Source organism: Panulirus ornatus, chromosome 69, assembly GCF_036320965.1.
Source record: "Panulirus ornatus isolate Po-2019 chromosome 69, ASM3632096v1, whole genome shotgun sequence".
Lineage (NCBI taxonomy): Eukaryota > Metazoa > Arthropoda > Malacostraca > Decapoda > Palinuridae > Panulirus > Panulirus ornatus.
The window spans coordinates 17,530,996-17,554,695 of record NC_092292.1 but is presented as its reverse complement, the minus strand read 5'-3'; the positions used below and the strand labels follow the sequence as shown (position 1 = coordinate 17,554,695).

The 23,700-nt window shown below is 41.5% G+C and overlaps 1 protein-coding gene across 2 annotated transcripts in view; it reads left to right on the top strand.

Annotated features, from left to right (window-relative positions):
• Atg1 (serine/threonine-protein kinase unc-51-like protein Atg1) overlaps positions 1-23,700 on the top strand; it is a 178,274-nt gene that overhangs the window by 12,931 nt on the left and 141,643 nt on the right. For both annotated transcript variants that reach the window (XM_071660122.1, XM_071660121.1), the window contains exon 2: positions 21,303-21,395. In XM_071660122.1, the coding sequence (XP_071516223.1) occupies positions 21,303-21,395 (93 nt within the window). The remainder of the gene's footprint in view (positions 1-21,302; positions 21,396-23,700) is intronic.

Below are 23,700 nucleotides of genomic sequence, written 5' to 3'. Positions count from 1 at the left end.
CAGACGTAGCAAAAATTTAACATGATTATAACCATTATCCAAGATGCTGGGAAATCTCTCAACCGTATAACCTTGATGTATAACCTTGTTCTCTCGTGTGTGGCTCTGATGTTGAAAGTTTAACGCGTGTGTTGACGGTTCGCGTTTACTTAAAAAAAAGACATACAAGGTCCAGGTGGCCGAAGGTAAAAGCTATGATTGTGTTCTTAATTTTTCTTATTAGAGAGACGAGTTTTAGATGAAGGAATTAGGAGAGGTTCCTAAGAGGATTCTTGGGGATGTATTGATCAAGTGAAGTTCGGTAACCAGGAAAAGAAGGAGCGTCATGATCTCGGGCTATTTCAGGGTGCTGTGCACATATTCTGGCCTTCCTACACGTCACTCATTTTATCTTTCATGTGTAGGAGGATCCCCATGATTTTATATCTATATGACTACGTAAAATTCTTTCACTGAGATGTTTTCATGTTTTTTTTTGAGAAATGTTGAAAGATTTTATTTTACAATCCCCTACTCTCTCTCTCTCTCTCTCTCTCTCTCTCTCTCTCTCTCTCTCTCTCTCTCTCTCTCTCTCTCTCTCTCTCTCGATGATGATGATGATGATGATGATGATGATGATGTTTACTGTACTGGATATTCCTTGGTTTACAGGTTTCATTGACGTCATTTCGTTGCTTTTGCCGCGAAAGGATACATTTACTCGTTATTATCTAATCAAGTTATCCTGATATATGACGAAATAGTAAACGCCATGATTGTGGTATACTTTAGACATCTGGATGTTTCTAGGAGCTGTGTGGCAGTAGACGAGTGTCAGATAGCAAAATAATTGGGTCAGTTTTATAATGTTATATACTTGAAGTATGGAGCCTCTAACCCGACAGGCAGGGCTTCAATGGATTCTGTTTTTGGACGGGGTAACTGTGGGCAAACACCCTGTATTTACGTTCAGTAGCTTTTATTATTTTTATTATTATTATCATTATCATTATTATTATTATTATTATTATTATTATTATTATTATTGTGTTTTGGAGCTGGTAATGTATTCATGACAGACTCTGTGTGCGACAGGCGTGTCGATAGGACTGCAAAGCTATATTTATACCTCAGCTAGATTGACATGCTAATCTGTCTTCTGGTGCTGCAGCTGTTGCATATATATATATATATATATATATATATATATATATATATATATATATATATATATATATATATATAGTCACTGCTTTCCTTTGTGTTTACGGATTAGATTATAATGGGATCACGTTACCCCATAGGTATATATACGCATATGTCAGTATGTAGCTTTGATGAGGTGTGTCTTGCAATGTTTCCCCTTGAATCCTTGGGACTGTACAAACATGAGTTGTGTGCTACTGTCAGTGCCTGTAAAATGATCTTATACATTTACCTTTACTTTCATGATCCATTCTGGTTATCCTGTTCCGTTCAGCACGGGTATGGTTAGGGCTTTGCTCCTCACCTTGGCTGATACATCAACATCGCCGTGAAATTAATCCCCTCAGAGACACGGGTTAAGTTCCGCTGGGTCCATAAACTTTGTGGGCTCTCAGTTATGGCAGAGCAATTCTCGGTTCCCAAGATTTAACTGAGGTGCTTACTAGTTAGGTTTACCCAGTTTTATGTTGCCTGTGGCGTTGAGTTTAGGCAGGATTTTCTAGGTGTAAGCACAAAATATATTTGTGCTGGTCCAAGTTACCACAAGATGTTTAGAAAAAAAAGTAAGATGGTGTGGGTGACGATTCTGGTGTAACGGTGGTTGCTGTTTGGGTGATGGGTGTGACAAGAGGTGATGAGGGTGACGAGTGTGGCAAAGGGTGTGGTGGGATGCTGTGTGCGTGACGATACAATGTATGAGACATGTTTCGGCTTAGGAGAGTGTGGGGAAACCTCAGAGCCATTTCTGCTTAGGCACAGTGTAGGTTCTGTGGGAAGATAAGATTGTGATGGGTGATCTTAAGGGAGATTTTAAAAGGCTGATGAAAGTATTATGGAGAATTAGATGATCACAATATTGAGAAGAATGAGGGAGTGATGGTGATAATGGGGAAAGTAAGGGAGTGACGGTTGCCGCCAAGTTTTGGTGGAAGGGGCGTTGGTGAAGATTAATAGAGGTGGCTAGGTTATGGTGGCTGGTTGCGGTTTCAGAAAAGGGTGAGGATGACGACCCCTCCCTTATGGGGCCGCATAGTTTGCTGCTATTGGGTTGGGTACTTCCTGTGTGGTGTGGGTCGCGGGTTCACTTCCTGGCGGTGTGCGTATGATGGTGTGGCTTGGACTGGCTACAGGAGGGTGACGTATCATACTTTATCTTTCTCTCTGTGGGGTTGCCACGCTTTGTTCCACGCCAGCTGACACCTGTGACGTTTGACAACTGCTGGCTTTGTGCCTTCCTCTATTGCTTTTGGAGGATAATAGTACAGGAGGTGTAGGTTTTACGGTCCTTTCCTGCTTCCATCCCTCATAAGTTGCCTTTCCCGACTTGCAGATATGTGGGTAATATTCTTTCATCCCTTTTTCAGGTATGATGTTTATGAATTGCAATCTTGAAATGAAGGTGTTTTGATAATAGTATTTGTGTTTTTGCTATTTATTATATTCATTATTTTTTTGGTAACATTTAGCATGATAACATTTAGCATGTTGAGGATGGCATGATGCATTCCTATTGTTTCGAGAACTCACCTCTGTCAGCGTTCCAATTGTAGCTTGTAGTGCGTTCCGTATCCCTAGCTGTTAGGACAGGCGGTATAACGGAAGATAATGATATCCTGGCGGTTCTTCGCGTATGATCGTGGCGAGTAGGTTATGTAAGTTGTGTGGGGGAGTTGGGGGGGGGGGGGGGGCATCAGGCCGGCGCGATGTCTAGGAGGGCAGGACGTAACAAAGCCTGGCCTTGATGCAGCCAGCCAGCCAGCCTAGCCAACCAGTCACCCTCCCTCTCTCAGAGTCTCACTCTCCGCCTAAGACTTGGCACCATATCCTACCATCCCCCGCACCACAGGGCCCACGTTTCGTACCTTAACGCACTTTGTTTCAATTCATGAACCTAGTTTGGACGAATTGTTTGAGTGCCTCAGTTTTCTTTTTGTTGTGATGCGTAGTGCTGGTCCAATGGCGTCGTCGCTTCGGAGTCTAGACATACCCACTTCATGCTACACCCTCCCTCCCTTCCTCCCTCCCTCGACTACCTGCGTCTGCTTCCTCTCATCTCCATGCCGCTCGGGGTCACTGCCTGCTGCACGACAGCCCCTCCGTGCTGCTTGTCACTTGAGATAATATCCCGGAGGTGTGTATTCACTTGAGATAATACCCAAGAGGTGTATTGTTGTGTCCGCAATCTCGGGTCAGTAAGAACATTGGAATATTTTATTAGGCGTTGCATTTGTTCATGATGTGCTTAAAAAAGGAAAGCAAGGTTTTTGCTGCCGTGGTGCCTGGGTGTGGTGGTTGTGACAGCACTGCGTGTGTTATGTACTGAAAGTGATGCCCGTGTTTAATGTTGACTTGACTACTTCATGTGTTTTAAGCGCTAAAAGTGATGCTCGCCTTTACTGTTATGACTGGACAGAATTGTTGCGTAAGATAAGTAGTGATGCTATTGTGTGGTGTTGTGACTTAATAGTTGTTCCTCTCTCAAGTTTCACGACAGTGTCGATGATGATGCTTGCCTAAATTGTTTCAGTGGTCATGATGCGTTTATCAAGTAGTGAGACTCGCTTCTTGAACCCGGCTTGAAAATGATACTTATGTGGCACGTATAAGGTTTCGTCACAATTACGCCTGTGTTAGATGTCGTGAGCGCGACGATGCGATCTTTGAGGCAGACGATACGACTCTCGAGTTTGATTGTCTTGCCTTTGAATAGATCCCAAAGGGTTAGATTCCCCCATAATTCCTTAGCGTCGTACCGTCACGCGTGCTCCAAAGGTCGTACCGATGTGCTTGAGGATTCATGAGGAGGAGGAGGACAACGTCAAGGTCTCATTTTTCGTCACTGGGGTGGAAAGTAACCTTGGGCTGCCTCACAGGGAGCTGTTCCAACGAATCAAGAGATCTGATTAGCACATTGCAAGGTATTCCATGTGTACTTGCCGCAGGCACAAGCATTAATTGATATGGATGCTGTTGCTCCTCTCTACGTCATGGTCGTACCTTCAGGTGTTAATTCTTATGTTGGTCTGCGTGGCTGTCCAGCATCCTCCTTTGTGCGTATTAGATTGATTAAAACTTTACCATCTTTGCCTCAGGTATATTGATACATGAGTAGGAAAATGAATATGGCTTTTTGTAGGCTAGAAGTAGATGGTGAAGTTTGCGGTATGTTAGGTGTAAGGAGGTAAGACCGACATGCGTCTCTCCACCGCCTGTTTTCCTCCCACAAAACTCGGTTCAGTTTCCGTCATTCTTTACATATGTCCATCCCATGTCTTTGGTCTTCCTGTCTCGCTTTTCCAAAAGAAAAACATTTCCTCTTTTTTTTCCCCACACATTCCATTGTTATTTTGGAGTCTGTTTTTCTTCTCATTCTACAGTATTCAAGAAGATTATCTTCAGCGCAAGAAGGTGATACCTTGTATATGGAGCCATGAAAGGCGAACGGCGATTATATTCGTACATGCAGTGTATTAAGTAATGTAGATGTAGCTAAAGTCGTTCGATCATGATGTAAACATTGTATATAGTGCTATAAGTCAAATATGCACTATCATGAGGATGATGGTATAAATTCGGAGGTACCGTAACATAGGCCTTGAGCCATGACCATGAGAGACGGAGATAGGCTTCAGTCTCCGCAGTGTTCGGTGGATTCCCTACTCTCTGATGTATGTTTACGTCCCGTGTCTTCCTGTAGCACTTGCCTGCATACACTAACCTTTGCACTTGCCTGCATACACTAAGCTTTGCACTTGCCTGCATACACTAACCTTTGAACCCCAAAGCACTTATTATTCACAGCGATGTTGTGAATTGTAATTTGCCATTGTATGTACTCTTATCACTGATATATATACAGAAATGTTCTGCGCATTTATCAACGCTTTACAGGAACAGTTTTGATTAGTTGTTCTCGTAAATACCAAAGCACATCATAATTTGTGTCTCGCAAAAACTCATCAGTTATAAAACGAACTTATTGCATATTTTTGTGTTTGTTTCCCGCTGTTAGTAGGTATCTGTACGTAGTGATTTCCCACGCTTGAATCATACAGTACCATTGATAGTTGAGCATCTGGAGTGTGTATCGTGTACATTGCATTATGTCGTCTCTATCTCACATGCACTGGATGCTGCGCTGCACAGATGTACAACGTGTCCTTGGACCATCTCTACCAATTCAGTAACCTGAAAATGGAAGGAAACCACAGATGGAGAACTAGGCAAATTCACTCGACGACACAGCTGTGTTTGACATCCCAGCACTGACATTGTAGCTGCAGGGCTTCCATAAATTAGCTTTACAAATTCAGTATCCAGGAGACGGAAGGAAGCCACATGAAAGAAGTTGGCCGCTTCAACCAACACAGCTGTGTTTAACAACCCTTGCACAGACTATGTCCGTAATCTATCTTCCCAAATTTATTTTCATTTGCTCAGAATTTGTGAAGTTGCTTTGTGGTATCCTAAGACTGTTGGAGCAGAGATGTCATTGTGGTTGTGTCGGGTAAACTGGTTAAGTTCTGCATATATGTATGTGGCTTCCTTTCGGTTGCTGGTCACAATCTCCGACACTGGTTCTGACTACTTCACAGAAGTAGCTTCTCTCGTCTCTTCTCTTGTGTATTGTTTTTTTTCACCAGATCCCTCATTTGATATTCTTGTATTTCTTATTCTTTCACGTTTGTTTCTTCAACTCTTCAAGCTCCGATATCAATTCCTTTCAACGGGAAGTCTCCTTTTCTTCACATGTTCCTTTGAATCTGGCAACAACTTTTAAGCAGTACAATTGTAGCCAGCTGCTCAGTGCCTTCTTTATTGGTTTACAACCTGGCCCACTCGTTGTTTGTCTGAAATCAGTTTACTTCATTGCATGATGGCATATTTCTTGAACAAAAGTGAGTAGTTTAAGTTATATGAAACTTTCAGCTGGTACGTTTATTATAAAAGAAAATATAGATTACTCATATTTTTCTTCGGTAATCCTCTGTGGAAGGTTAGCCTTATCAGTATGTTTATGGGCTGATCTTACAGGGTCTGTCATCAATTTTAGATTAACATAACCACTTTTTGTTGGCCGTAAAACTGTTTCTAAGAAAATAACGTACAATTATTATCTTCCCCAGTCCCGTTTAGTTTTTCATTCGGTAAAGCTTCACTGTATTTTTCTTTTTAGTTTTCTTTTCTGTTATTAACATTGTGTGTTATATCATGAACATATGAATGGCAAAGATCTCTGTCTTGTTCGTAGCTTTTTGCTAGTAGTAGTTGTAGTTGTTGTAGTAATGATGATAATACTGATAGATAATTTTTTAGCGCCTGTTCGCAGTTTCCAGACTCAGCGAGGTATGTGATGGTAACGCGAGGAACAACGACAAAACCAGAGGAAAATATCTTGACGATTCAGTCTGTTCCTTCTTATGGAAAGTAGTAAGACAGAAGGGGAGGATTTCCAGCTCTCTGCTCCCACCTTTTTTTGGCGTTTTCTCTGTTAATGTTAGGATGAAGTAGCATTCTTTATCCCATGGATCAGTACTGTTACTTCTGCCATACTACTACTACTACTACTACTACTACTACTACTTCTAGTTATACTTAGTGATAACATTCATTGTCACTATCCAAATTGCTGTGTAGCGTCAGGACGATGGTTGGAAAGGTTAAAATGGTCACCTTGCCTCGGTATATTCTGTGCCGGTGCATATATCCAAGAAGGAAATGTTAATGTTATAAACAAGCGGAAAAGACGAGCAAACACAAGCGCAAGTTCATAAGTACGCTCCTTCAGGACACGAGGGTTGATGCCATCCGGTCCACACGCGTCGCTTGTGTTTGGTGTTTGGAGAGAGCAGTGCTTCTCATAGTGCACGAAGAGAGGTTACAGGGCCGTGCATCACGAGGTGATGAGCAAGAAAAGTCAAAAGAGTTGATTATCAGCGGGAAGGAAAGATGATAAGACAATGATAGAGATGATTTTGGATGAAGACTGGAAAACTTGCCAGTTGTCTCACTTTTGGTCAAAATAGAGGAACGCCTAGCCTCACTATTAACATACCATGATTGTATTTATCTTCTTTTTATAAGTTCAGCCTTTGCATTAAGTTGATTCAACTGATTATCGACTATTATTATTATTGTTGTTGTTACTATTACTATTATTGTTGCATTAAGCACGAACGACATGCGCAGAAGCACACATGCAATCACAGCCATACACACGCACACGTACAGAGGGAATATGTATAGGTATCAGTAAACAGCTTTATGTATTCTTCTCATGTATTAGGTGCAGTAAGGTGTGTCGTCCAGGGGATGGGAAGGGGAGTTGCTAGGAGTCGGGGGTGGGGGGTGTAGCTGACGGTTTTGGTGGGAGGGGGTGGGGGTTGTATCGCGAGGGACCTTGGACATCCCTTATCAAGTAACTTGGCGGCGCCACCTCCTTGCCAGCCTCTCATGAGAGTTCCGCCCTCTCCGGTTGTTGATGTTGTGATACTGGCCTCCACGTGGTTACGTGGCTCTGTATTTAGGCCGGCGACCCTCGCCCAGAACCCCTCACCCCTACCACTGCGTTTCATCTTCAGGTGGTCATGTATCGCTGCTGGCTTGACCTTGTCAGGTCACCTCCGGAGCGTTGATTCACCTTTCACTCTTGTTCTCAGACGTATTTCTTGGCAGTCTTTGTCCAGCGCTCTTGTTAATCAAGTTCTGACTTGTCCTCGTTTTCTCTGCCATTAGCAGCCTTTGCTCAATTATGTCTTACCGGCACATTCTCACTATGTTTCATTATTTTTTTTTTTGTCATCCAGTTTCCCTTTCGATCCGCCGAAAGCTTATATCAAGGCAGAATTATTTTGCCATGTGCTTTTATTTCATACTCGTAAGAATATAGTATTTACTGATAGTGTTGCTGTTAATGAAAACTACTAACTGTAATGACGATCCTTTTTTTTCAGCCTTGGCAACAGGATTTAGATTCGTGTTGGTGGTTTATGTTGCAGGAAACATAGCACTTTTGTCCTGTGCTATCGACAAAACAGGAACACATCGCTACTTCGAAAGACATTTGCTTGGATTTCAAATTTTTATCATGGTCGTTTCGTTGCTGTAAGGAAAAACGGTAATGAAGTAATAACTTCGTGAATTACTTAACGAAATATACTTTAAATGTCTTCGTTAAACGCGTTGACATTTAGCAATTCACTGTCGAATCTTTGAGTTCGTTGGATAAGTGTGTCACAGATCCAGTATTTGAGAGGAGTGGAAATAAAGTTACTAGCATTATCTTGGTACATTTATTTTTTTTTTGTATGTAATTATTACCTAGAGTGTAATAGGATGCCACTTGAGTAATTTCTCAAAAGGCGTTTCTTTGTGATATTGCTTGGCCTGCCAAGTAAATTTTTTGCTCTTGTGTTAGAGGCTGCAGTTACGAACTGAAGTCCAGTTTGAGGACAGGCCTTCATTGAAATATGAAAAGTGTTGAAGAGAGGAAGAAATAAGGAAGGTCATAAAAGAAATCTGGAGGAAGTCGGGCATAACGTAGTTGTTAGGAAAGAAAGAGGTGGTCTTAAGGAGTTCCAGTGCTCACTGGAAACAAATATCACACTAGCACATCCTTGAATTTTGAACGGTCACCCAGTATTCCTATGGCGCAGGGGTATAACGTGGTCTAGCACAAGCCGGCAGCTCTCGGGAGAAGAAGCCAAAGTAGTATGTATAGAGGGAAAGTGAATCAACACAGCGGTGTAGGGCAAGTGGGTCAGGTTTTGGGGTCAGTCTATGATTAGTTGATAAATTGGATTGCTTTGAACTCTCTAGATGTAAGCGCAGTGCACCTCTTAAGCACGGATCAGGTCTTTGTATAATTGGAGCAGCTGTTCAGAAGAGAAGAATTTATGGCATCCGGACACAACACGTTTTCTTAAAGCCAACTTAGTTGTTTTCTTATATAGGGGATTTGCAAGATAGATTAATCGTTGCAATGGTACCAAATTATGTTTATAATTTTGAGTGGTAGAATTACGAACTTATCAAAGATGGGAAAGTTTTAAGGGTTTTTAGAGAGAGGGACGAGTGGATACTTCGTTTTAGAGGCATTAGATTTAACCAGGTTTTCCTACCGCACTAGTATGTCTTGACCTAATCTGAGTTTATAATTGTGTCGAGACGAGGCGCAGATCTGTCTGAGAGAGGATGGAGCGCATTGGAAGGAAGTTGAGGAATGCAGCAGCGTTGAACCATTTTAGCCTATCAGTGCATTTGGTTTTATGCTGAAGAAGTGAAATAGGAGACAGGACACCTATGAGGGACACCTCTGTTGATGGTGGAGAGGAAGAGGATGATCCATCATCAGCTAATTACGGAGATAGAACAACAATGTATGTGGCAGAAAAAGCCAAGAGGGGAACTTAGGATGAGATTCCGGTACCATATCCTGTTATAAATTTCTGATATATTAAAAGCTTCTGATTGGACGTATATGACGTAGAGAGCCATTGTCAAAGTGCCTGGGAGTTAGATTTAGCCTCTGAGCCACAGGGTGCAATTTAAGATAATTATAGTCATCAATCTTTACGCCACAATTCCCTAGCAGTCATAAGGTGCGAGACTGTTTTATATTCAAATGTTGACTTTATCCATCTCAAGCATCTCGTTACGAAAACTTTTTTTTTTTTATCTGCTACCAATGCTGTGGAAGACGTAGTTTTGTGTATTCCACTACCTTATATATTTGTAAGCTCATTAACAAATTGCCCTTATAGAAATTAGAAGTATGGGTGACGTAGTATTTTATTTCATTACGAGAGTTACTAAAATTTAGTGACGACTATAAGCAGAGATTTTACGTGTTGTAAAATGTTTATAACTTGATCATGTGTTATACTTCCCTTAGAATTATAATTGTCTAAGGAATCAGCCAAGCTCGATTTTCTCATTCAGGCACCACTTGTGTACTGTAGTGTGTTGATGTTTACTACTACTACTGCTGCATGCGCCGAAGACACCAACAAATTCAAGAGGAAAATAATGAAATTATGTCAGTTACTCAACAGTAAACATTGGCAACAATCTTGAGTGGCCTGTATTTGTGCTGGCTTTTCTTTTATCATACTTATTCACTAAACCATTATTTTTGTTCCCTGTGAGTCAGGTTTTTGAAATGCGACAGTGTGGCAGAATCCTCGACTTCGGTGGGCCAAACGAAAAATCCATTTTTTTTTTTATTTCAGTATGAAGTTGTTGGGGAAAGCTTAGTTCATATATATATATATATATATATATATATATATATATATATATATATATATATATATATATATATATATATGTGTGTGTGTGTGTGTGTGTGTGTGTGTGTGTTTTGGTCAGGATTGTATTTTGAATAATTTACGTGGACTATTTTCTTGTTTTATTAAATAAACTTCTTGGGAGTCAGTGCACCATGTTGTTGCAGTAGTACCCTGTGTACTCCGTTTGAGCTTTGTAATTATCCTCAAGGGAATGTTGAGACGCCGTCTAATCAGTTACAGCAGTGTCTTTTCCGTGTGGCCGTACACTTCCCTTATCCATCTTTGTTTTTTAAATAGTAATGATTTGATTTGTCGCTAAAGGAAATGTTTAATTATCTACTCAATGTTGACTGCCTCTCGCTACCTAGTTACACCTTTGTACTTCGCGTCTTGGATTTGTTATTAAACATAGCGTCCGTTTTCATTAGCTGCTTGGTACGAGACGTCATAAATACCACTAATTTGCTACTCCTTTGTACCTTTCATTCGTAAACATTCTGATATTTGTTGATTCTCATTAATGGTTCGTGCGGAATATTGGTATTTATTAGTACTTGTCTTTTTTTAATAAGACGCATTTTATGCTAATATATATATATATATATATATATATATATATATATATATATATATATATATATATATATATATATATATATATACTAGAAGGTTCACACGTAACGTAAGATCATCTTGGATTAACTGACCTGTATTAAAATGACGCATTGAGATACGGACTGCCCTTAACATATTAAAGGACTTGTACATTTCTTTGTCAGTGCAATTCATTTGTTTGTGTACGTAGCTTTCAGAGCAGAATAGGAGGCAATGACTGGGATAAGAGAAGTGCAAGTGCGTGCTTGTCATACTTCTTCTTGTTGGTGGTCCGAACATGTGTTAGTGTAGGAAGGGGCTGCCCACAGGTGGCAGACTTGGAGGACCATCTATAAATATAGAAACCTGTGCTTTCCGTATTGCAATTGGTTATTGAGACCTTTAGCCTGTGTGAGGAACAAGGGTAGAAGCTGTGAAATAGGTGATCAGAGCTCAGTTGAGATAGACAGTGGACTTGATTGATGGGTTTATGATGATTATTGGTAATAGATTAGTAGAATAGGTCTCATTTCATAGGATGGACTGTTGTGATAAGATGCTTGGGTGGAAGTTCGGGAGAAAACGCTGTACGGTGTTAATATATGGAGTGCATTTCCTGAATATTTGACATGAAGTTCTGGCACTGACTCTTGTGCATGAGAGTCCGCCTCTGGTCTGAAGGTCATTTGGGCCCTCCTCTGGGATACCCGCCAACAACAGTGACGTGAACCTTGAAAACATGTCCGAGGTACGGCAGACACCATCCTTTCACCTTCGTCTTTCTTTCCTACCCTGTTCATCACTTTTCCATCATTCTCTTCCTTTTCCTCATATCGTCAACCTTGCATTCTTGTTGGGAATACGGGGTGTACACAACGCTCTCCATGGACAGGGAAGAATCATTCATATGGGTTCTGACTTTTTTTTTATATATACCATATCCATAAATCCTGGCTGGGCAGCAGGTAATAGATTAAAAGCTACTGGAGCCTAAAGCTCGTTATGCAACCGAGTGGCCTTAGACCCTATACCAGAGTTTCGGTAAACGGGGCTATAACCCATTGATAGCTGACATGCTGTTCAGTGAGGTCAGATTTACCTACCAGTCGAGGAGATACGATGAACTAGTTAGAGAGATATGGCAAACAAAGGCTAGATTTATTTTGTATTTTCTGTGATAGAAGATGGGTTCTTTGGAGAACAGTATTGTGTATGTGTGTCATTGGAACTTTGAAACTTTGATGCAGGAGGCTTCTAGGCGTCTTTTGAGAATTGTCCCACTTCTGTTGATGACGTGCCGCAGGAGGGTGTTAGTTTTTCTTCCATATTCCTCTCCGTTTCACAGTCAGGGCAGACATGGTCCCGGGCTTTCGAGTAACTTTTCAAGAATCTGAAGTTACTGTGGTCGCTGAGGTCATGTGGCTTTGCCTTTTTTTTTTTTTCTTTTTTTTTTGTCATAGAGAAGTAATGAAGTGGTGTGGACCGACCATCATAATGGCCGCAGAATACCAATCCTGTACCCCCTAGAGTGGGGTAGGTTTTTGTTGCTCTATATGGCGCGAGAGTTACAACACGGAAGTCACGTGACTCGTTTGTTTTTGAGACACGAGTTCGAGGTCTTCGCCGTATCTCACGGTGATGTCTTTGTACACAGATAATCATGTTGATTGGACGAGTTTATCATTGTTGATGGCCTTCGTCTTCAGTACTTGTGTAAATGGGAGTTCTACGCATTCCCTTACACTTAGCGCGTTGACGCAGTTGTAGAGCCAGAGGCCTTGACGAAATGCTGGGGAAAAATTAGCCAGGGTCGATGTTAAAGAAGTGCTGGTTTAAGTTTTAAAACGGTGGTGGATGGCTAGAATTAACTAGCTAAGGAGACTGTGAATGCCAGCAGTCTGCAAAGGTTGTAATTAAAAGGCTACTTGATAGCTCAGAAAGTTCAGGAGACCTGGTCTCCCGTGAGTGTAGGATTCTCTTTTCGTACTGCACACTTTATGATCATGTACAAAACAACACGCACTCCATCTGTCTCCCCATCTCATTGTGCAGTGTGAGCAACGACAGTATTGTGAACTTGCTGTTGTATTGTAATGATGAGAAAAATAAGAATAGACTTTTTCCTGTATAGTTTCTCACTTATTTGGTCAACCTTGATCATTTCCTCCATATGCCATTGAATGTGATTAATAGACTCGTCAGTGTTACCTATCTCTTGTATGAAGTCAGCCGTGTTTTTATCAATATTAAGTAATCTTAGTGAATGTCATTGAATAACCGTAACACTCCCACCTAACTGTATTTACTTAACCTTTCTTGGCAGATATATTGTATGAATATCTGCTGGTTAATTACACGCTCTATTGGCTACTGATGCGTTAGAACTTTTGTATTCTATTTCGTTAAGCGAGATAATGATCTCATAATGTGCTTATTGTATTGTTGTTATTGTAGGTGGTCTTCTGCACGTATTTCCTGATCGTCTGTCTTGATATGTTCCTCTCATGTTCACCTGTATGAACAGTTCATAACAAAATGTTTAACATGCACGGCATCGCTCAGAATACATTATTAATTTTACCACAGAAAAAAAAGTTTATGGCTCTATACCAGACGTGTGTGGGATGCATACATATGATGAGCATAGACCCGTAGGTATCATGGGAGTGGAAGGGGTTGCAAGAGCAGGCTAACCTAACCCTGAATATAATGCAGAACGAGACAGGCCTTCGGACCCAAGGTCACTCCGGCCGTTGGCGAGATGTGTTCTGAAGTCGTCGTCGTCTCTTTTCAGCTTCCAATGTCTTATTGATTAGAAAAAAGCATGAACTGAGGGTAAGGTTGTAAGTTTGCAGAGCTTGATTATAACTGGAAATGAAAAACAGAATTTAGACAGCGTGTTAAAATCTCAGTGTAGCACATGACTGAAGCGATTTCCTTGTTTATCAAGGCTAGCGTGTGCTCGCGCTGATATTTGTTTTGCTGCAAGACACAGGGCAGGTTTCCTGTAAATCACGCAAAACTGATGATTCTCCTCTATATTGATCTTTAGATAAGTTGCCAATGGGCTTTAATGCAGTAGCTAGCATATCTGCGCTGTGTCATATTGGTATGAATTGATTTGAACGTCTTTGATCAGTAAAACTCAAGAATCTAATAATGGCAGTTCTTTTTTCTCTCTCTCTTATAACTTGATATATTATTATGATTTCTTACGTGTTGGTGAGTGATTATACTATTATGATCTCTCACGTGTTGGTGGGTGGGTGATTATTCACTGTGATGGGTTGCCAGGATGTAGACATGATGGAGCTGTGGTCTGGTGTGGGAGGCGACGCGAAGCTGCTCCACCGCTGTCCTTGTAGGTCAGTGCGCAGTGTCCCTCACCCCCTCATCCACACGGCAGTGGCTGCTTCCTCTTTGTCCTTGATATATTAGCTGTACCTGCCTAAGGTATATATATATACATAACGTACGATAGACTTTATTCGGTAACTTACATTTGATTTATTAAATATAAACCATAGGAGAGACTATTAGAACTGAATGGACATTGAGATTATATATAGATTGCTTGAATAAGTGTAATAACCCAGACTCTAATCAGTTTTTTATAAGTTTTGTAGTGAGAATGACTTTCTGTAGTTCATTAGGAAACCCATGGAAAGTTAAGAATTTAAGTCTATTACGAGGTAGTGATTATGACACGTCTTCATGTCGGGGACGGTCGCGAGATCATATTATTTCTTTGGCCCCACGGTGGGGAAAAAAAAAAAAAATGCTGTCTTGAAGACGGCTGGCTGGAGGCCACTGTGATGTAAACAGTGGCTGGGCGCTTGCCATGCCTCCGCCACACGTGGGATGCCAAGTGCCTGCTAGTGTGCGACTCACGAGCCTAGCCATGCTACCATCCCTCCTCCTCCTCCTCCTCCTCCTCCTCTAGCTGCACTGGAGGTTGTATTTTGGTGTTTAGCATTTTAGGGTTGACACCTGGGAGTATTTTAATCGTTTGTCGTATAACGGGTATGCTGGGTTTACATGATGTGGTTCTCGGCAGCGTCACGTGATGTGGGATGATAAGTGTGGGAGCAAGTATATCGCCACGCGGTAAGAGAGACCGATTCTGGGTACGTTAGGAGGCCATTCACTCCTGCATATTTGGTGAACCTATTTCTAGAATGGCGAGCTTATTCATGACGAAGGTGACGAGCGTCAGAAGTATTTCTATTTTAAGAGTTTTGTGTGAAGTCGAAACCACAAGGGATGTTGATCATTTACGTTTTTTTTCTATTTATTCTTAGGAGATGTATCAGTAGCACTAAATTTTATAGACTTAGGCCTGTGAGTGGGGATGCTTATGTTTACATGTAAGCTCGCATCTCCGTCTCCAGCATTACAAACTTCCATCATCGTATGACGAGACTCCTTATCCCAAGATGCAAATACCATGATGTACACGCAGATCACTCCACATTTGTCCTGTCTTCACCCCACAAACACATATAGAACATCACCTTACTTGAACTGTGGACCCACTCGATGGGCGTGACCGCCTTCCTAAACGCTGAGGGAGCCTCATAGAAGGGGAACCAGGGGAAGGAAGGTAAGATTAAGATAGATGAATGTATGTTAACGTGTTTCTTGATCGATGAATGTATACAAGGTTTCTGGGTTCTTGGATATACGTATATTCATGTGCTTATGTATTGTGTGCTCTACTTTGTCATAAACACATGATTAAACTGATAATACAAGATAATGAAAACTATTTGACATGCACTATCAGTCATGTTTTTAGAATTTTACAATCTTGAATAACTACGACACAGCACTGTACGCGATGCAGTAGCCACTATCAGTTCTTGTTAGAAATGCGTAAATTTCGTTGACCTTGCTCTTCACCAATTGTCTTTTGATTATTATTTGTTCGTCAAGGTAGGAGAGTTTTACGCTCGTGTTGCCCCATATCATAACCTTGTATATCAGTAATATGTCATTACTCATATGTATGCACACACACACACACACACACACACACACACACACACACACACACACACACCAGCCTAAGACAGGTGTTGTTTATGGGGTGTGTTCCTGGCTTACTTTTCCCTGTGACGCCGTTAGGGGAGTACTGCGTAGGTTTGGATGAGTGGTGTATTCCGGTGTAGCGTACGATTTTCTGGTCCACTGTTTCGTACATACGGGCTATATATATACTTATGTGGCTTACGCATATGTGTATATATATATTTTTTACCAGATATCTTTTCATTGTACTTGTGGCAGATGCTCCTTTTTTTATGAGCTGTTACTTACATCACTGTGGTCGCTTGTTACGTATGTTGTTGCTGGCGAGTGTTGCATACGACGTAGGCCGAGCCGGACGTGTAAGGTTGGAATTGCGTTATGTTCTTAGGGTTGATTTGTTGCCCGGATTGACGTTTTTGATGTTACCAGATGTTGTGAACAAATATTTGTCTTTGTGTTTTACACGTCAGTTCAACAGTTAGTTGCGTGACAACTATTTGTGAGTACTATTTATGTGTAAAGGGGGGACAGAGTCGAAGGTGTTTGTTGCGTTGACGCAGTGGCTACGCACGAGATTATAGTTGTCTTCTGTGTTTTGGCTAGATATTGAGGAAGTCCTTGCTGGCGAACGTTTCATATATCATTGTGGCGTAGAGTTGCTCAACGTCGTTCCAGTTAGAGTGTTGCATACGCCGTTGTGGCCAGATATTCCGTTATGTCTTGTGCGGACTGAGTCTCGACTGAGGTTGCAGATTAAGTAGCCAGGACCCCGAGCGCCAGTCACGTGATCAGGACTATATTCGAGTTGGTGATGGTGGGTGGGCCTCGTCTCGGCCACACTAGACCGGCCTCCTGACATGTTTACACATAAAACGAGAGAGAGAGTCACTTGGCTTTCTGCCCAGATTTTATCGGTTGAGTCACAGGTGACGTGGTGCAGTACGTTCTACGTTTTACACTCAGGTGTTGAGATATTTCCGTGATTTTCGGCTTTCAGGGCAAATGTAAGGAATAGCTTTTTAGTAAAAGGTGATGCGGTTGTGATGCTCTTTGCATAAGGAAATTTCTAATGTAATTACCACACGAAAACCGTCCTTGGTTTGTGTCGAGGAAGAGGTTAATACCCTTTAAGCAGACCCGTATCTTTTGTGAGCATTTCTCAGGAGTGCTCCCGGTCTGCGTCAGACGCTATATATGTAGATATGTAACGCGAGGGGACGTAAGGAGAAGAAAGACAATATATATAAAATTCTTGAAAGAGACTTGTACCCAGGCGACAGGTTTTCCTCGACACAAGGGGAGGATTTCAACTGGTTTCTGGTGTGGTATATAGTTGCATCTGCGGCTCTCGTCCGTGTCAGAGCATTAAGTGTCATTTGTCTTCCTTGTTGACTTCCTTCTTTACACGGTGATACGATGTTGAAGCTCCGGTATGTTTGTTTGCTGCTGTGGCAGTTCGTCTTTGTTAAATGTTGATTTTACAGTTTGCGAGACATCATCCCTCTAGAATAGTGTACAACTTCAATCATTTGTTTTGAATCGTTGAATGAGATGAAATTGAGTTACTCGATTTCTCTAGTTTAGTGTACCAAGCGTATTGGAATTATTTACATGAGCGTTTTGGAACTGTTTACATAGACTTAGAATAGTTCGTTTAGGCCTGAAGTAATGCATAAATGGGCCTCCGAGGATAAAGTCACAGCTTTCTGGAATGGTTCACATAGGCCTTCTCGAGTTACAGACGCGGAATAGTTTGGAATAGTTTCTATAAGCCTTTTGGAATAATTCATTTGAACCTTTTACAACTTATTTGCGAGTTTCTCTTTTTTAAAAAAGTTTGCTTGAACTTTTTAAAACCTTTTTATTCTTTTAAAGTAGTTTGCCCAAGTCGTTTGGAATGCTAACACTATTTTACTTGAACCTCTGAAATTGGGTACACGACGCTCAGGAACGATCTTTACTGGCCACATAATGACATTATTTTGTAAGTAATATCTTCATTAATTTTGTTTCTATTTCTACTATAGTTTCAAGAGTTTCAATTATAAGTCGTTTGGTGGGAGACTGGTCGGAGGAACCGTTGGGCAGTTTCGAACATTGCGGACAGGCGCAGCGACCTACTTGGCGCCGTGCTGCTCTTGTTTTGTAAAAACATCCCTTCTTGTCCTGACTCCGATGGGTCTGTTCGAGAAAGGGATACTGTGTGTTAGTGACATGACCTGAACCCTGAGAAGTCTCCAGTCTGTAGAATCCTGTTTGTAGGACAAGCAAGGAAAATCCTGTACGGAAGAATCTCTTAAGTGAAATCTTGGAACATAATTTCCAAATTTCAGGTGTTTCCTAATCAGTATCATCATAGGTTGGAAATGTTATTTTAGAATTTTCTGATTAGAGAAACTTGCTATTTATAAGGAATTTTATAGTGTTGAAAAATCTTTGTTTATCACGATTCTAAGAATGGTATACAAAGAGTGGATGGCGGTACTTAGGTTATGTATTAATGATTTTTCAGTAGCTAAGTAAAATTGGATACACCATATAAGCAATGGCTCAAATTTCGTTTCGTATGTTTCAGAAATCTAGTAACCGGACTCGTCTTTTTAACCATGAGGACTGTAGCAGGACCTCGGTTCACTACGAAACGATTTTTGGGTATGAGGGGCCTGGCCTTTAACTTGGCCCTTAGTCAAAGGCCAAACCATCACATCCGAGAGAGCCGTACCGTCGTAGTCATGGAGTTCAGCATAAGAGTGGCTCGGTCAGAACGATATGAGAACCTGTCTCCTGTCGCTGGCTCTCATATTTGCTCTCGGTGTCAAACTTTGACGTACCTTCAAGAACACGAAAAACTTCGAAGTTTCAGGAAGTGGGTGTAGGTCAGCACCCACGAGGGGTGACTGGGGTAACTTTTCTCAGCAAATAACTTTCTCTTTCTAGGTGTACCCAGCACCAGCTGTTGCGTATATGTTCTCAAACTTCATAGGAATACGAGCGACAACCTCGGAAGAAGCAGACGAAGACTGGACGCAGACACACGGAAATGTACACATGTACAGTGTTGTTTGGATGTGATGATACTGTACAGTTGTATTCCGAAGACATTAAAATGACGTAGGGTTTTTGGCGATAGAATGCGGACGTCACTGGTGTGGCCTCCATGCCTGCCGGCCGTGGATCTTTAGCATTGTACAGTCTCGGGTGCCAGGCTTGGCCCTGAGGGCCGCTGATGTTTGGAACCCGGCACGAGTATAATCTTCAGTGCCAAATGATGTCGTGAAAGTTGTTATGGTCCTTATTCAAGGAGAGACTGGGGGACTTGTGGTGTGTAGGCTTGGTCTGACTGGCGGAATCATGGTAAGGATTCCTGACCCTTATGACGACATCCAGAGGGATGTTATTCATTATAATTTAGAGAGTAAAAGTGGCAACCAATGAAGGAATGCAGGCGGCCCCCCCATGTAACTGGTTTTGGCGCCGGCGTGTCTGTAAGTCCTGCTGGGCGGGTGTGTGGGGAGCGGTGGGGTTAGGGGCGTTGAACGTGATTTTCCTTAGGAAGAACAGCGTCATTGTTGAACTTCACAGGTCGGATGAATCATCAAATTTAGATTCGGCACAAAGCTAAAAACTTAAGTTTAAATCGTCAGTGAATTTATGTTCGTGTGGTGATTATGCTTCTTTTTAGGTAGTTAGTGGCAGGAATTGATGCACATCCTCGCATCCGAGGGAGACCCGGTGAACCGGTGACACGCTGCCCTACATATAAGCAGGTCTTGCCCTGTGGGAGGTAAGGCGATAGGATGGGTTTGCGATTTTCCTTCGAAGTAAACAGTGGTTTTATGTAGGAGGATGAGGACGTTCACAGGGAGGAGTGCCGTGTACTAGATGCAAGGAATAGATGATGAAGAGGGAGGATAGTGTTCTCATGATGAGCTGCGTACTTGTGGTGGGATGTGCATCGTCGTGCTGAGCGTCTGGCTCTGAATAAGTGAATCTTTGTGAAGTCAACTTCAACTGAGCTCTGACCTTGAAAACAGTCATCGAGAGGGGATAGTGAAGGACGGACGTGAGGAAGGAGGCTGAAAGTTAGGGCGAGGGATGCATTTCCCACGTCTAGAACACTGTTTAAAAGCGCCTCAGTCCGTGTGTTGCTGTCATTTATGAGCCAGTTGTATACGATACACGATATCTGCAGTAAGAGGAAGTTAAATGCTGTTTGCATAAACCATGAAACGTAAGTTAAATGGTGTTTAGATGGACCATTAGACGTAACATTACTATCGTTGCTTAGATGTCCGCTTTCTCATCCGATGAGCGTCCCAGCTCGTCATATAGGTAGGGGTATGAGGTTATGCGTCGTAGTTATTGTCTAAACACCGACATATTATAACTCTGGTAAACGGATGAGTTCGTGAGTGTTTTGTTTTTGTACATGCTTTGAGGAAAAAGAACAAACTCAGGCCGTAGAGAACACTATGTTTTTTTTTTCAATTGGGTACCTGCATCCACTTGAATAATGCTGTAATTCGTTTCCCCTCAAGAATTCCAGTAATTATGAAGCATTTAAACATATGATCTATGTAACATATATATTTATAGCAGGATTCTGGTGGTTATCATGGTTTCACGCGGATTAAGCCTAACATCAGAGACTTGCATAAGGTAACCTGAGCTCCGTTAAATCTCCGTAAACCTAACATGTCCACCGATTCTAGCAAGATTCACCATTCTCCAGCTCTGTGAAACGCCACCACTGCTCTTGAAACGTATTTAAGCTCAACCTAACCAAGAAGCAAGATCAAGGAAACTTGTGTTTGTGTTCAACCTAGGGTTGGGGCCTGGAGACAGGAATACTGTGGGACCTGAAAGCAGCTAGGTTTCTGTATCTTGTTTCACTGGTTATTTTTCGTGCGTGTGTTTCTCTGCTTTGACGTCTCGTATCGTTCAATTTCAATTTCAATACTTTATTCCTTTATAGAGGAACGGGATCCTAGTGCTGTCACGAGGTACCCTTGCTTTGTTTTGTTCCTGTATTACCTAGTTTAACGTATAGGTGTTCAATTAAGGCTTGCATTTTTACCTGTTTTATGCCCTCTTTACGTTTGTGTTTTTGACAATTCAGACTCATTTTATTTTCTTTGATTGACGCATGGAGTGTTCGTCATTTGTTGTTTAATCTTCTCTAATTGGTGTACTCCTTTACAGAAACCGTCGATGCCTGTAGCCATCAAAAGTATCACCAAAAAGAACATTGCCAAGAGTCAGAACCTCCTTAGCAAAGAAATAAAAATTCTAAAGGTAAGTGGAATTTTCTACTCAGTAAAGTATGTGTTTCTCACCCAGTGCAATGTAACAATGGTTGTTTTATGTCTGATCTGTGAAGGTCAGTGTTGCTCGAGTCCAAGACTCATGTCCAGTTTTGACTTCGACTCGAGGGCACATTGGATTCGAGCTGAGTCTTTGATGGAACCGGTTGAAATCTTGTCCATGAAAAGCTGATTAACAAGATTTTCAATGGTACAGTTACAATTTTTTTTTGTGATATCATTCCATACCAGTATATGTTTAGATAGATACAATAGATAAGTAGTTATAGATGTAGAAATAGTAGTTCCCTACATGATCATTATAAGGACGTTTATTATCACACTTGATGGCCGTGTTTGCATAATAGAATTCGTTTTTGTCAGTAACACCAAGAGCGTCGTGTGGTTCCCTTGGTTAACCATAGTGTCAGAAAGAATTTTCACAGGTTTAACTTAAAACAACTTCTTCAGCAGTGATCTGATCACATCTTTGAACGTGAAGAAAAAGAATGTTACATGATTTTGCTACTGTAATGACCACTTGGGTTTAGTGTGCCTCGCTAGTTTTTTTGTGGGTAATTGATGCTTCGCTGCCGTTGCATGATGAAGGTATATGTATGGCTAAACTTTGGAACTAAGAAGCATAGACTTGACGTCCGTGGACTTTAATCGACTTTAACTGGCCAGACTTGGATCGCCCGGATTTGGATTTAGGTATGGTACACTCAGCTTCAATAACACTCGTGAAAGTCACCGGTATTTGCATTGGGAGAAATGCTTTCCTTTAAAAAGTACGATAAAATCTTTCTCTTGGTTCACCTTCTTGCGCATGATGTAGGTTCGCGTGTCTTTTTAAGTTACCGTAGGTCATTTCCAGCATCGGATTAGTGCGCGTTTTCGAGGGGTCATCTGGAAAGGTTTATGAACCTGAAGTTTTTGAGAGCCAGTGTCATATATAAAGTCCAGGGTGTTGAATATCCTGCGCTTCGTGTTAATCAGAGGTGTAATTTGAGCCAGATATGTGCATTAAGAGATTCATGAGAACCCTACTATTAGTATGGACGAAGCCTGTCGTATCATTGTGGATTGTCAGTGTTAGGTGGTAAGAAAAAAAGCATCGGTATTCCATCACGAACCGAGATGTAAACACGCTTGACATTGCTGTGACATGACCTTGCTGAATAGCAGTGAGTGGCGGCCGTTCAAGGAGAGACGACTCAGTTTAAACACTCGAGGTCTCTCCCAAGGAAGGTTGCTGCTTGTGATTGGTAAGGAGTTAACGATGGAGTTATTTTTTCGAGGTGGTGATAGAGCTGAGGGAATTACCCTGTGACGCGACTGATATTTAAGAGAAAATTTGTAAGTCAAGACGATGCAAACGTGTGGTTTTAATTGCCATTCTTAACGTATGCATCGTAATCAACTCCTCAAACACCATGATTGTTTGCTTGAAATAATTCGAAGGACGGATTGTCATCATTCTTTCAAAAATGAAATATTAAAGTGGCTGTCACATATGCCCTCGAAGTGCTATGATATCACGGTGTTTGTCAGATAGAGAAGAACATTTTCCTGTTTGAGCGAGTTTCAGGCGCCATCCTTCCTTAAGGGTTCCTTCAAGTGTTGGGTATCTTGCAGTGCTGAGCCCACGTCACTGTCGAGAGGGGAATGTTTGGAAATTGAGGTACAATATTTTTCCGTCTTGTTGCTCCTCGAAGCTGTAACCATCTCAGTATGTAAATTCTGTATTGCACTTCTTGTTTACTTATATAAGCTGCTTATGCTTAACCAGATATCTGGGCATGAACCTTACCAGAATAGATAAACATTGTACTTGTAGGACAGACAAATTTTACGTCATCCATTCAAGAGTGGATAGGTTTAAGATGATACTTGTTTCCATGACAGCCAGTCAATCGAAGTAAGAATTTTATGGGTGGCTGACAGTAAATAAGGTTAAAAGAACTTACCTCTATAAGTTCATCATCCGTTTGGGTTTGTAGATGTTTCTATACTGTTGGTGCCTTAAGATTTGACGCACTTTAAACTGCAGAAGTTGTAAAAGCCTCTGAAAGCTAACACTATGGTAAACCATCCGCTCCTCGCAAGCCTTACCTTTGAGACAAAATTTCGTCATACGTTATTGTAGGTAAGGAAGTACTGGAGAGTAAGGTAGGATCGATTGGTTTCTCTGAGACTTGTAACCGCTAGTGTGATTGGAAGATCCGCGGTGCTTGCTTTGTTTGCTTACGTGATTCTCCCTCCTTGAAGTGTTGTGTTGTTTCTTGGCGAACAAA